This window comes from Manacus candei, unplaced genomic scaffold (assembly GCF_025592945.1).
Source record: "Manacus candei isolate 608988 ecotype Guabito, Panama unplaced genomic scaffold, ASM2559294v1 h1tg000023l, whole genome shotgun sequence".
Classification (NCBI taxonomy): domain Eukaryota; kingdom Metazoa; phylum Chordata; class Aves; order Passeriformes; family Pipridae; genus Manacus; species Manacus candei.
Genome location: NW_026138071.1, coordinates 18,875,227 through 18,890,349, shown reverse-complemented (window position 1 = coordinate 18,890,349; position 15,123 = coordinate 18,875,227). Strand labels below are relative to the sequence as shown.

The window sequence follows — 15,123 nt, the reverse complement described above, 5'->3', positions numbered from 1 at the left end:
AAAGCAAGTATTAGCTCTCAGCTTCTATTGCATAACTGACTCAGTGAAGATGGTTTTATTTCCCCAACACATTCTTTAAAGCCCTTAAAACCAACCTTCTTCTAATACACGGGTAAGCAAAAAAAAATTGCAGGAGGAAAAAAGACTTTCCTTTTTTGCTCCAGCATATGAAAACCAACCTTACTTTGAGTCATATCCTCCAAAGCTGCAACTGTTTTAAACCTTCCACTCCAGATCAGCTTTTCAGAAAGAAGTTCATTGAAAAGGATTAGTTCCTCCAGAGAAATCAAGAAAATTCAAGTCTAACTCCTTGACTTCAAAATTCAGGGTTTATTTCAATGTATAATTTCCAAGAATTAGTTCTTTAAAAAGGGTACCAGTGCCTCTGTGTAGCGCTCGTGTCTTCTCATTTTACACTGAGTTCTCAATACTAATCTTTGAGGCAGAGTACAGTTTTCCCATTATTACTCTTCTGTCAAGTTCTAACAGCAAAGACTTGGCTTTAGACCAGCAGCTCTGTTGAGGCTCTTTGAGGCTTCACAACAAGTCTGAGAAAGAGGTCAAATCAGTTTATAGAGTGGATATGGTACCAGTGACAAAGAGATGTATTTTAGGACAAGGTTACAGAACTAAAAGCAATCTTTGCCTTGAGCTTCATCCTACTGAAGCCACATTTTGCAGAAAACCCTCCTCCACAGTCTCAAGAGAACTAAATGCAGTGCTTCAGGTAGAAAGCTGATATAAATGAGCATATAAAACCAGATTTGGAAGAGGAAAATGAACAGCTAGAAGCAAAGATAGTCAGGGCAGCAACTAGAATACCAGCATCAAACCCCGGGGATCTGGATTCAGTTCTCAGCTCCACCTTCAGCTTCCAGAGAGACCCCAGTAAACTACCACACCCTGCACCTCAATTCCTAGTTTGCAGAAGAGGGATAATAGGAACTTGTCTAAAAACAAGAGCATTATACAAGTTTAAATTAAAGATGATCTGGTAATAATCACAAGGTTGTTTTATTTCTGGTTTTCTGAGGCAGACATATTTGGTATTCTAAAAAAGCAATTGGAGGTGAGTGCAAAGAAGCCACGGTCAACATCACAGTAGCAATCCTTCTTCCCTTAAGAATTGAATTACATAAAATACTTTAAGAAAACCCCATATTCTGATATTTTGTAAACAAAAATTTTAATCTTTAAAAAAATTGCTTAATGTAACTATGTATACAAAAGTATTACTAAATCAGAAACAGGGCACAAACCACAAGCAAGAAAGAAAATGCCATTTCTAGCTTTACAGCAAATGCCATAATAAAAGTATTCAAGATCTGCAATTTCTTCCAAGTATGCCAGCACTAAAATGTGTCTTTGACTAAAGCTGGCATTCACAGTGAACTTTATTTACCAAACTGAACAAGTCCTATTCATCTGCAAAAAAGCTGAAGCAGGGAGAGTACAGAAATCTTCTCTCCACACTACTCTGCCCATAACCTGCCATCTCAGCTTTCATATCCAGTAACAAGTTCTCAAACTGACCATTTATAACCTGCAAGTCGCCAGAACATGTAGCCCCTCGTAACGATGCCCAATGAACCATCACGACAGTTCCATGTCATCCACATTATACGAAATATAGACATTTAAAACCATCTTTTATTTCCTTCCAAGTTTCATTTTCAGTTTAAATTCTGTGCATGAAGTGCAGATCTATGTAACTGCATGTGAATATTCTCTACCAAGAAAAGAAACAGCTACTAGCAGTCACCTGCAAAACAAGCAGATCAAGTATTTTACTAGGGCAAGTAGAAATTTTTTTCATGAGGTATATTTACAGAGCACATTTTTTTTTTCTGGCTTCAACTTACAGTCACTGGAAAAGCATGCTCTAATTATAACTTTTTATGGTTTTGCTCATTTCCAAACATTTGAAAAGAAAATGCAAGTTGTTTATAAAATTGTTTTTCTGGTTTATTTTAAATGAAGCTGGTACAGACAATGTCCATTCAAAACCCACGTCCCAGGCCAAAAGGTACAAACAAGAGTGTCAAAGTAACACCAGTTGGCTGCTGTGAACATTCTTGCATGAATACCTGCGTGTACTAATTCCTATATGAAGTTAAAATGCTTCTGGGCTCTTCTGGTAAGATTTAAAAATCATTAGGGTTTTCAATTTTATGTCTTCAGCAAAGCCATCTCTGGAGCAAGGAACAGATGACAACAGTTCTCGGTTTTCCATTTCCAACTCGGTAATCTTCTTTGTTGGGCCATCAGCACAATTTAAGCAAAATAGCTCTGAGTTATGGATACACAATTTCTCCACAGTTTAGTTCTCTGAAAAACTTCATCTCGCACTGAAAGTTATAGTCCAAGAGTGAAACAGTCACACATCAAAACTTCAGGGCAGATATGGAAGTCATTAAGAACACTCGCCCACCTGGCAGATCTTACAGCCTTCGTGCCTGAAATGCACGAGCCTAGTGAACATACAAATGCATGTGTGTACATGTATTCCTAAAGGGGAGGGCAGAAGGGAAGAGGGAGAGCAAGGTTGCAGCTGGATCACAGAAGTTCAGCACAATGAAAACAGAAACAATAGTGTATAATGAGCACGAGAATTCAAAATACCAGACGCTTGAAAGTAAACTCCCAGAGATGGGGTGCCAGTTTCAGTGTTGAACACCACATTACAAAAGAACTATTATTTAAAAATAAAAAAGGATTAAGAGGGAAGAAAAACAGAAGGATCTAAACTGTTGAGTGACCCCCCGTCTGTTCCTGATAAACTTCAATCACATCTTCCTCCTCCATCCCCAGCTGTGAGAACAGAGAAAAACAGCAAACAATTGTTATAAATTTGGTGTGATGAAATCAGAGCAGGTCCTAGACAATTCATACAGTGTTTTGCTCCTCTGTCCCATCATAATTCAAAGGGGCAAAAAGTCACCATCGCACTAGACAACATTCATGATTTTTAGTCCTTTTCCTCAGATAAGGACTTAGATATCTGAGTCAAAGCAAAAGCCTTATAGTGAAGTCTAAGCCCAGTTGTGGAGCAGCATACACCAGGCTGGAAGTCACTAGCTTTACCTTTCTCTAAACCCCTTGTTTAGGGGGAACATCTTACTAAATGCACCAGCTGTACAGCCACGTGCATTATACATAGCACACCACTCGCTTACAATACAGTCAACACCTACAGCTTGGAACTCAAAGCCTGTTTACAGCTCTTCTCTCAGAGAGCAACTTGCTCCATTTCACAGTCAACAAGTTGGTTTGATTTTTCAGGCCATTATTATGAGGGTTTCTTCCTGCTTTGTCACAACAATTGGTGGAAGTCACTGAACAGAAGTAGTTGTTTTCTGTTTATTTACACTTTGATCTAGTAAATGTGAACTAAATACATATTTATTACAAAGTCACACTGAAGTTCAAGCTTAACAACTGTCAAGCTCCCTTCAGGTTTTTTTTCCCCTCCACCAGCAGGCAGTGACTATTCCCTCCCTTCTGAGGCATTAACATGAAGTCTCTTTCTGAACTGCCTGTGGGCCTTACTAAAGATCCTAATTAGCGAAATACAGTCAGACTCTATTTGACTAAATACAGTCCGATAAGTTGGCTGTATGTAAAGAAAAATCTTCATTCTGGTTAACAGTCTAGCAGAACAGAGAAACTAGCCAAGTCAGTATTTAGTTTGTCCAGTGAATTATATCACACTAAAGAAACTCACCTCCTTGGGGGTATGATTATCAGTAATTCTCTGACCCTCGAAGAGGAACCTGAGTGAATTCATTGGAACACCCTAAAAAAAACAAAACAAAACAGATGTACAAGAAAAAAAGCCAACTTACTGAAACTTGTATGTGTTTACAAGAAAAGCATTTTAAATTGAAAAAACCCCACATTGAAGTCAAAAAATAAAGTGTTAGTTCCTGTTACACAGGGAGCTCAGCTATTCTGTTGCACTCGTGTAGACGACAAAGAAGTGACTCAAAAAGCATGAGAGTGCTAAAATGCATGTTTATTCCAGAGTCTCACTGGAGTTCTAGCTCAATGACTGGGAAGTTTCCTTAGCTTTTTTCCCTTGTCTTTATTTATAACGTATTGACTATACCCTCCCTCCCAAGACATTACACATGGAAGTCTTGTCTTTTTCTGATCTGTGTATCAGTCTTAATAAAGATCCTAAAACAGCAGGAGGAACATGATGTTTACTTCACAAACTCCTACCCTTGCATTCCCAATCTTCTATGGCTACAGGAAGGGACAGCAACATTTACCACTACCACATTTTGCAAAAGCTCTGCACTGGGGACAAGAAAAAGAGCTGAGGGGGGAGAAAAAGGAACAGCTTTCAAACAATGAGAAAGGAGCATCCCAAAGGTACATAAAGTTGCAGTATGTCTGCTGCACAGTGTGCCCATGTTCCAGCAGAACATCATACTTCACCTCAATAGGTAAGGCAAACACCTCATCTTTTCCTTGTCTTACAAGGTACGAGCAAAACAAATGCAAGTGAAATACGACACAATTTGTGCATCAATCAGATCTCAAACATTGCTTGCAAATAACTAGGCAGACAAATTTCACAGGAAAGGACAGATCTTCACATTGTTTAAACAATCCCTCTGGCCAACTTGGAAGAAGTGTTCATGGTCCCTCAACTAGAGAAAGGGTACTTGACATCAAAAACTGCACTGACTGCTGATGGAGGCAATCACAGACCCTCCAGAATTCAGCCCAGGAGATATAGCTGTGTTCATTCAAACAATTATTTTTTTCTTAAAAACAAATTCTACACATGCATTTTCATTAGTCAACAAGACTGCTGCATGAATTATTTCATTTTAAATTTATTTTAAAATTTCAGGTTTTCCAAATGAATCACAATTTTAATCACTTGGATTTGGCTATAAACATATCTGGTGTTTGATCTTTTCTTTCCTCCTACTCCAGAAAGTAGCAAAAAAGAACACATTCGACAAAAGAACTCTTCAATGACAAGTTCAACTCATCTTTAAGTATTAAGAAAAAAAAACCCAAAGTATTATTACTTATATCTCCTGAAATGAACTCCAACACACTTATCGAAGAAAAGGCCACATAAGGCATCTATCCCCAAAGCTGAGGGCAAACTAGGCCAAGGCTTCTGAAAATAGCAGCTGTGAATCCACAATATCTGCCACAGAACCTGCAAGTGAAGATATATTTTTGCTCTGTCACAGTTATTACTATTTACCTACACCCACAATTAATATTGCAGATTTAGCTTTAACTTAGGGCACAATAACTGGTGTTACTTGATTACCATATTAACAGCTGTAACAATGCCTAAGACTGCTCTCATCCTAAACTGCAGCATTCTACAGCTTTAAGGGAATTTTACTTACAAACAAAAGATCTTACAGCAACTATAAATGCATTTTAAGCATTTTAAAAACATTTTAAAACTAATTCTATGTCTTCCGAGCAGCCACTACATATTTTCAAACAGTAATTTTAACTTACTTCAAACTTCACAAGGGTCTTACATAGGAATACCTTTACTTGTCAAAAGAAATTTAGGAGATCCATTATATTAGTACTGCCAGATACCTCGAAAGTCTTTATTTGAAAGAACAGTGAGAGAAGTGCTTTGGGTTTTTATTTTTTTAAAGGCAGGGTCATTTCACAAACCTGTCTTTGACAGTATGATTCTTTGAGTTTCTTGAGGTGTGTTGTCATTTTCACCTTGAAGTGAATTTCACTGCTGTCCTAAGAGCAGAAAAGGAAAAAATTAACTCTCCTTGTAGTAAATGCAAACTTTGTTATTTTTAAGTCTTTCATTAAGGAAAATTTACATAAAACTAACATGGAATGCAGTTTAACTATCACCATGCATACCTTGGTGCATCATAACATGAACCTCCAGGATGATGTATCAGTCACTAAATTCATCATGTACTTCCACAGGAAGCTCTTTTTTAAAGAACAGATGGCATAGTATAGCCTTAGGCTCAATATAGAGGTTTTGGATTTAAAAGTACTAAAACCCATACATGGTTCAGTCTGTGCTTCCATCTTTACCCAGCTGATGCACTTATGAAATACAAACATACATATGCAGGGGACTTCTGCTCTGAGATTCCTAAAGAGGCAAGTTAAAGCTTGCACTTCAAAACATTGTTCAATTAGAGTAATTATCTAGAAGTCAGGATACAGGAAGACTTGGCAACACAACACTAACCTGAGGAGAAATCTTAGGACTCATTATTCTGTAGTCCTTCCTACCAGCCATAAGATACGAGTAGCTACAACTGTCAAAATGGCTACAGAGGTAAAACAGACTGCAAGAGGTTCATGTGGGTAACTTTGAGCTTTTGAATGTGTTCTCATCATTGCTGATTAAGCCAGCAAGAGGTAGGGTAGTTTCTGTTAGTCCTACTTTAAGTCATCCGTCTCCACCCAACAGCAGCAAACAATACTACTCCAACAAACAATCCTAGTTAAGTCATCTGAGAGAGGGGTTCTTTGCACAGAAGGACTTCTGTTCAAGAAAAATCTCAACAGTCACATTCCAACACAGCTTGAATACAGACTTATAATCCACCATTCACATCTATCAACACACCAGTCAACAGAATCCTTTTCCTATCTCCCTCCAAGAAAGCTGACTTCATGCCTAGTGTACTTCATCAACTCTGGAGACCTGAATTTATCAGTTTTGCCACTTATTTCATTCCTATCCTCAGATAACATAATCCCTCAATGCATCAGAAAACCCCACACCAGAGCATACTAATACACATCACTGGCTGTCGAAGTAGTTTATGGCAGGGGAGGATCCACACTGAGAGTATAAACTGAGAACTGAGAGTATAAACTTTCATTTGGTCACTTCTACCCTACAAAAACTCACACCTCCCCAAGTGTCAACAAGCAATTATGTAAAAACTCACCTGCCCAATGACTTTGAGTTTGATGTACTCCCCTTCTTTCTTATCTCCTAAGTCCTCAGCTGAAGGTTTTGCTTCCTGCAACATAAAAAACCACGATCAGTTCAACACTTTATTATTTTCAATGGACAGTATGGCAGCTGTCATCCTTTTTATTGTATGACATCAGACTACTCAAGGTATTTTATTTCTTTCTCTGTGTGTATGAAGATAACAGTAACCTTTCAATATTATGAAAGGTTGTCTGTCTGCCTGTGAAAAGCTTAATTAATGACAGATGAGAAACACTGTAAAGATGGCAAGAGAAAAGAATCATTTGGAAATAAATGACGCACAAAAATGTATTATTTTATTTATTGTTATTATTATGTATTATTCTATATCACAAAGTCTTGGACAACAAACAAACCAGAAAAGAAACACAGGAAGTGTACTAAGAGGCTCAGATATTTGACAGAAAAAAGAACACTGTGAAGAGAGTAAACAGAAAGCACTTGTGACACCCTATCCACTTAAGAGTGACCCATGTATGCATTTTTCAATCTACTGCATCAAAATCTATTGCACTATTTATTATCTATTTCAAAAGGATGGTCAGCCACCTTCTTTTCTATGACAACAAAACATCATCAAGCAACAGCTTCCTTCTAGCATGTTTGTTTTAAGACCACAATTCTTAAAAGTTTTAGAAGTTGCAGTTCCAAGAACTATAGTGTTTTGATATCTTTGCAGGATAAGAATTAACTGTACAGACAAGTTTGATTCAACAACTTGAGCATTAAGTCTCATCAAAAGGGAAGCGTTATGCACTCTAAGACATGAGATAAAGACATCAAAGTTTTCATGTTAGCAGTTGATAGATAAAACAAGTGAGAGATCAGGTACTATTAACCCCATTCCTTGCCTGTCACTACGTATTCTGGGTCAGGCCTTTAGTTATGTCTCACTGCAGCATAAAAGGATTTTACACAGACACTGCCTCAGGTCTAGATGGTGCTCAATGAAAAATTGTTCCCAAGTAGTCAGAAGTGTGGATACCCTGCTAATTGTGTTTCAAATCTTCCTTTCATACTTTATCGCTTAACATAGTAGTTAAAATAACCAAAATACGTACATGTGCCTACCACAGGCTTTTTCCCAGCCCTAAAGGGACTTTTGGCCAAGTAAACAGAAATATCTCTTGTATGGTTAGACTTGAACTTTACAATCAAGTGCCACAAACAGATACTAACATCCTCTATTAAGTCCATCCAGATAGATCTCTATCTCCAGATTAAAATGGCAGACAAGCCTTTTTAAGGTTTGGGGTTTTTTTTCTCCTTAAAGAGGTTAAACATGCACAACTTCTTTGAATGTTAAGAGTTCGGGGATGACCACAGGGCAATTCTGCAAACACCTTTCCCATCTGTACCAGTCTCAGTCTGGGGTAAAGAACAACAGGAAGTGCTCTTTGTATCATTTTGACTCAATGTCTCAACCCAGATCAATGCGATTTCTGCAAGGACAAAAAGTATGAGCCAGAGACTCCGCCTGGTTTGAACAACTTTTCTTTTTTTAAATACCTACCTGGGCACAACCCGAACTGCTGGGACTGATTTATCATCCTTCAATCTCAAACCCAGAATCTGAACCTGAGCTGCCAAGAAACTAGACACTAGTCTTCAAGCAAGTCACTTCTGAAGCATGAAAGGAGTCTTCATGGGTAACACAGTCACATCAACCGTGTTCCCCACCGAAGTTTTGCCTTTCTAACATACCTGGACTCTAAGCTCATGAGACTATTTGCAGGAATAGAAATACAATGGTTTCCATTCCTGACTAGAAAGAAACAAAAACAAGAACCTGCAACTTTTTCTGATAATTTACACAAACAGCATTTTTAATTAGAGGATTACTAACCTCTAGGAATCAGAATGAGATTCAAATCTCTACAGATCTGAAATCTGTAACTTCGAAACTAGCTCCTGTTTCACTATCACTGACAGAATTTGTAAGAACACACTGTTCCTTTCACATTCCTGACATGTCTCAGGTCATTCACTGTCTAAGTTTACCTTACAAATTGCATTACCCCAGCAGTAGAGGTATTTGTAATGGTTATATAATTCTGTGCATTGTAACAGATCTACCTACTTAGATTTCCAAACCAAATCACCCTGCACAAGGTATTACTAATTATCATCGCTACTGTGACAGTGCCTCTGGCCAATAGGAGTGGGAAACTTTGATTCATGTTTGATTCCTACCCTCAAGGAAAGAGGGTTGTAGTACTAAAAACAAACAGGGGAAGCAGCAAACAGAGGGAATTGGAGTTTTCAAGCCATAAAGATGCTCATTTAAAGCCCCAGCAACCTCTCGCTCACCAAATAAGTGCAAAGAGAGCTGTAACTTTAGGAAAAGAGAAATAATATCAAATCAATGCTGACAGTGCCAATAACTCAAGCTTAAAATAGGAGAAAAATATTTTAAATCAGAACACAAGACCCAGCAAGTCTGAAACAGCTCTCTGCAGTTTGTCAGTGAACTACACTGCCATTCAACAGTAAAGGTAACACAAAAACACTAAAGAACAAAGAAAGCAAGGAGATTGCAAAGTTGCTAAACTCCAAGAAGTCGTTAAAATCCTGATTCAGCAATTTGCAAACAAGCCTCCAGACTTCTACTTGCCCTGTGAAAGGAACTGGTGCTTAGGACACCTCATGAAACAGTACATGAGAAAAGACCACCATACAAATGGACCAGAAATGCCACAGTGCTCCAACTTCAACTTTCATTAGATGCTTGAAGTTTTAAAGGGTTCATTCCACAATTTTCCTTAACAGCACAAAATAAGGATTCCAGTACTGCCTCACATATATATGTATACCAACACTAATTCATGACCCCAAAGAGCACACAAAGTTTCTGGGATGAAACCCTGGTATTGCTATTGCAACTAACAAAACCACAAAACAAACACTGTAAGTTAATATATTTCAAGCTTCCTCCTCCAATTTTCAAAAGTGCTCAAATTTCAAGCCTGAAAAAAACCCCCCTATGCTCAGCATTTTAAAGAAAAATTAACAAAAACAAAATGACTGGAGGAATAGACTACAACATACTTCCTAACTGAGCAAGTAAACTCTTACTTTTTTTTATAGGAGTGGAAAAACACAATCAAACTATAGCATTCTTTATTAATAGTACACGAACAGATAAAAATGACAGGATTTAGATTCAATGAAACTAAAACCAGGTTAAGACTCTTGAAGGGAGAGGAAAAAACAATTTTTTTTTGTTTTGCTTAGATCCCACTAAGCAGCCATATGCTGGGGGTTTTTTTTTTCCAAGTCTGTCCTTTTTGCAAGCATTTTTACTTATCATAAAAGTCAATTTCCCATTGGAAATAAAGTAACTAAGTCAAGTATACTTCTTTTAGTATAAACACAAGCCAAAACTATCATAAGTGGTGACAAATGGTGCCCTCTAAACTTAGTTCCAGGGCCAAAAAGAAAGACACTGTAAGGAAGCCACAATTTTGGGTAATCCAGTTATTCCTGTAGGATTGATAAACAGAGGAATGAGATTTACAGTGCTCATAACCGTACATCATACTATTACTTAAGGATCTGTTTAGCTCTTGTTGCACAGTCCCCCCAGAGGTGAATGACACAACACCTAACCATGTTTTGCTTATCTATGAAAAACAAACAGCAGGGCCCTTATTCACGGACCTTTAAAACATGTATCCACAAAACTTATGACACACGTGGAATTTTACATACTTCAAGCAGTCTCAGAGAAAAATATGTATGTGTTTTAGCAGAATTTGCCAGGAGAAGGAATTACCTAGTGAGAGCTGCTATGTGTTAAAACATGCCTTGGTTCACACATGCAGACAGCTACAGAGCAGGTCACGTGAACATCTGTCTAAAAAACGTAGTTCAGAATTTGCCTGGTTTGGGGGTTTTTTGTTTTGTTTTTTTTGTTCGTTTGTTTTTGCATGTTTTTACATGCAGTCACTTTCGTGTATTTTACTACAGCAGAAACGTGTCCTACTGGGAGCCAGCCATCGCTGTGCTCCCAGCTGCCCTCTCCCAGGCACAGCCACAGACAGCAGCACCATCCTCAGCTGCATTGTGCTTCCAAGCCGGGGGCGGGGAGGAAGACCATCAGCACATACAGCTCTGGTTTGTATTCACCGGTCAAAACGTACCGAGGCTGTTCCTCAAAGCAGACACAGTACACACTAAGCTTAGCCTTCTCTCTGGGTACTTTTGATTTCCTGGCTGGCTCTATTATTATTCTTGACTTCACAGCACTACAAGAAACATTTGTGAGTACTGACATGGATTTTTCCAAAGCCTTAGCATTATAACAAAGTTAGAAAACACTGCCCTATGACGGCAATACAAAAAATAAGGCAAAACAGAATACAAATTAAAACCGGAACGCTGTTTTAACTTTCCACCAGCAGGTCATATAGCCTAAAGCAATAGTTGTAAGCCAGGCCGAGCAAGCCAGGAACTTGCGGTACAGGTAACTATTTAAGTCCACGACTGGGAAGACGGAATCGACAGGGACAGAACGATGTACATGGAGAGAAGGCAGGACAGAGCCTTGGTGAAGGACGGAGTACTTAATACAGGCAAGCAGCGCTCAGCTAAGAATGCCTGGTTTCCCCCCCCCCCCCCCCCGCATTCCTAGGGCGAACAGAGGACCTGACAAGCTTAGCCTAACCCGCACAAAGCCCGCTCCGGGGGGAGGGCATCCTACCACAACCCGGGAAATGGGAAACGAAAGGAAACAACTGTTGTGCAACACGGCTCACCCCTCGGTGTACTCCCGGGTTCCCCGGGCCGGGGCTGCCCCGGCGGCGATCCCGCTCCGGCCGGACACCGCCCCGGCCCCCGAGTGTCCCCGCCTGGAGCCCGCCCCGTGCTGCTCGCGAAACAGCCCGAGGGAAGGGGAAAGCGGGATTAAAATCAAGGGGAAGGGGAGGCTGAGTTTGCCCGAGGTCGGAGATCGGCATCCACGCGCACACACACTCTCTCCAGGGGAACGCTCCCCCCGGCGGCCCCCGGGCGGCCGCGGCCCCGTTTGCCCCGAACAGGGGCTGCCCCGCGGCCGCAGAGAGGGTGGGGGCCGCGGGCAGCTCCTCCCGCGCCCCCGGAGCTGCGGGGCCGCCGTCGCCCGCCGTGCGGTCCCCCTGTGGCAGGGGCAGCCGCCCGTACCTGGTCAGACATGGCTCGGCCCCGTGTCGTGCGGCAGGCTCGGCTGGGCCGCTGCAGGCGCTCCGCTCCTTTCTCTGCCCGCAGCGCAAACACAGGGCCGCGGCGGGGCGGGATTTCCTGTGCGCCTGAGCTCACTTCCCGCTCGGGCTCCGCCCGGGACCAGGACCGGGACCGAGCCTGGCCTCCGTTGCCCTCGGTGCGGAGTTGCCGCTGCACCCCGGCTCTCCCAAGGGACCCGCAGAGAGAAGGAGCCGCCGTTGTTCCAAAGGCCGCGCGCCGGGGCAGCCTGGCGGTTGGGGCTGCTGGGCCAGGGCAGGCCGCAAAGATGATGAGGGGTCTGGAGCATCTCTCTTACGAGGGGAGACTGCAGGAACTGGACCTCTTTAGTCTGAAGAAGACGGAAAGGGGATTCATTAATATATTTATATTCATAATATAAATACCTCAAAGGCGGGTGCCAAGAGGATGGTGCCCAGTGACAAGTCAAGGAGCAATGGACATAAACTTAAACTAACACACAAGAAGTTTTGCCTCAACATGAGGAAGAACTTCTTTGCGCTGAGGGTGGCAGAGAACTGGAACAGGCTGCCTATAGAGGTTGTGGACTCTCCCTCTCCAGAGATGTTCCAAACACATGTGGATGCATTCTTGTGCCAGCTGCTCCAGGTGACCCTGCCTTGGCATGGGGATTGGACTAAATCTCCAAAGGACCCTTCGAACCCTAACAGTTTGTGATGCTGTGATTCTGTGAAGTCACATAACCCTTCCCATAACAGCAGATCTTGGAGAAAAAGTCCCTGTCGTTACACCTACCTCTAATACCTTGCTAAGGTTTTTACCGAGAGAGAATATTTCACAGCAAGACTCATTTATCTATTTAGGCACAGGTTGCTTTTTTTTTTTTTTTAATCATCACAACCATGCAAGCAATAGGATCTGCACGTATTAAGCAAATCTGCACCCAGGAAGTTGCATTTGTACAAACTTACAGTGATAAACCCCACTGGCACAGAACAGGTGTCCTGCTTTACATGAGCACAGCACAGCTGTTTAGAGGTCTGCACAAGAAGCAACAACTGCACCTAAACAGATTACATGTAGACTGCAAGCTGCTTGGACTATAGCACGTAGTAGTAATGTCCCCTTCACAACAACTAATGCAACGCCTTCATGGCATTGCTGCTGGAATAGGCACATGCTTAGATCTAATGGCCAGCTAGAAAAAAAGCCACACGTGAGAACTGTGAAAATAACATGAATCTAAAATAAATGGATCAAGAGAAGTTAGCTCCACTGAAACAGGAGATTATTATCGCGATGCTACTAAATGGGGTTTTAACTTTACCAGCTACCTTTGGGAAAGGGTAAGAAAATGCTCTGGGCAGAGCACATTCATCAGCACAAGCATTTCAATGCTCTGTGTGCCATGTTCTTTTGTAAAAACACCAAACACCAAAGCAGCTGCACTCTGTGCCTGCATTGCTGCATTTCACTAACTGAATGCAGAGTTCCAAACACAGCTACACCAAGGGATGCACTTTTACTCACCAGTGAAACGCTCAGTATCTAGACTCATGGACGTTAGTTTTAATCACAACTGTTAAAACAATTCAGAATTAACAGGGGAGGCAAAAAAATAAATAAAGAGAACCAAAACACATGCTCTACAGAGCTACAGAATGAAGATGATCTTTCTTAGGCAAGACCTAGCAGGCAGGGAATCCAAATATGTTCACACTGTGCCAAGCTCACAGTAAGAGCTCATTATGAGCTTGATAACTCTAAACAAAGCACCAAAATAAGCCATTCAAAGGCTTCACAGGAACACACGATACTAACAGAATAGAAAATAGCAAATACTTACTCTGTCCTGAACATCACTGCTTTTCAGAAATTATAGCAGCTTTAAACAGGGAGAATAGCCTTACAGTGATAAGGCCAAAGTCTCAGACACTGGCACAAACCCAATTTTTCCATGTAATCCCACAATAAAAGCTAACACTGACATAAGTCAGAGTGCAGTTATCTATCCCTATAGACAGCCATAAAAGCATAATCTTAAAATATGCTTATCTGCACACACACTGACTAACACCATCTCTCTTGACTCCCTTTTACTCAGTTGGGGATGCATTACCTCTTCAGGCTACAACATAGATCTGTACAGGATCTGCAAATTTAGTCTCTGTTCAGCCCATAAGGACTATGGATGTACATCAGCAAAACTCACACTTTTCTTCAACAGCCCAAACTCACCACAGAACATACTTAAACTGAAAACACAAACAAAAAATTGCTGTTTTAAAAATATAAAATATGCTCACACAAGCTTCTCTCCACAAAACCCCAGAGTCAGCCTCGCATTTGCATGAACCAGCAAGGCCACTTGCCCTAATAACCTCACTCCATTCTCAGGTGTTTTATTTTGTCTCTTATTTCACCATGTGCACATAACGTCAGTCACCTGAAGTCAATGAAGTTCACCTGTGTTCCTTCAAATTGCTGCTAATTTCTCCAAAGCTGTGTATATAGTTTAGGGGCCAGGAGCTATTAGTGGTTTTCTAAAAACTATTGGCCCACTCATATGGTCTGTGCAAAGCTTCTTCAGTCCATCAAAACCAGATTCTTATAAAATCAGACTTTAACCTGAGAATGATCTCCAATTTCATAAAGCCAACTTGTTTGCCTGTGCTAGCAAACAGGATCAATGCAGTGTTCTAAGGCAGACAGCTACATAACATTTACTCTTACATAATAGTAGTATTGCCCTGAGCCAGCAGCACCAGAAACAGTACTTTAAAACTCAGTGGAACCTGGAAATTCTTTGTCTAGTTGAACCTAATTTCTTTGGCACTATTACTGGTTTAGGGATTTTTAAAAAATTGATTACATTATGTAAAGCACCAAAGGTTTTCCTTTAAAAAATAAAATAATCTTCAGAATTATGCGAGTCCCCAGATTTCTGACTATTGGCTTTTCAG

General features: G+C 40.8%; 1 protein-coding gene across 1 annotated transcript; it reads right to left on the bottom strand.

Annotated features, from left to right (window-relative positions):
* Positions 1-1,758: 1,758 nt before the first annotated feature.
* SUMO1 (small ubiquitin like modifier 1) lies at positions 1,759-12,380 on the bottom strand. Its single transcript, XM_051787136.1, has 5 exons — positions 12,143-12,380; positions 6,933-7,007; positions 5,671-5,748; positions 3,725-3,796; positions 1,759-2,811 (listed from the first exon to the last, which is right to left on the bottom strand). The coding sequence occupies exons 1-5, from the start codon at positions 12,152-12,154 to the stop codon at positions 2,743-2,745; spliced, it is 306 nt and encodes a 101-aa protein (XP_051643096.1). The 5' UTR covers positions 12,155-12,380; the 3' UTR covers positions 1,759-2,742.
* Positions 12,381-15,123: the final 2,743 nt, after the last annotated feature.

Coding starts and splice junctions, on each gene's coding strand:
- SUMO1 (XM_051787136.1), bottom strand. Junction 5,749..6,932: donor AACTCAAAGTCATTGGGCAG/GTGAGTTTTTAC, acceptor TTCTGCTCTTAG/GACAGCAGTGAAATTCACTT. Junction 3,797..5,670: donor AATCATACTGTCAAAGACAG/GTTTGTGAAATG, acceptor TGTTTTTTTTAG/GGTGTTCCAATGAATTCACT.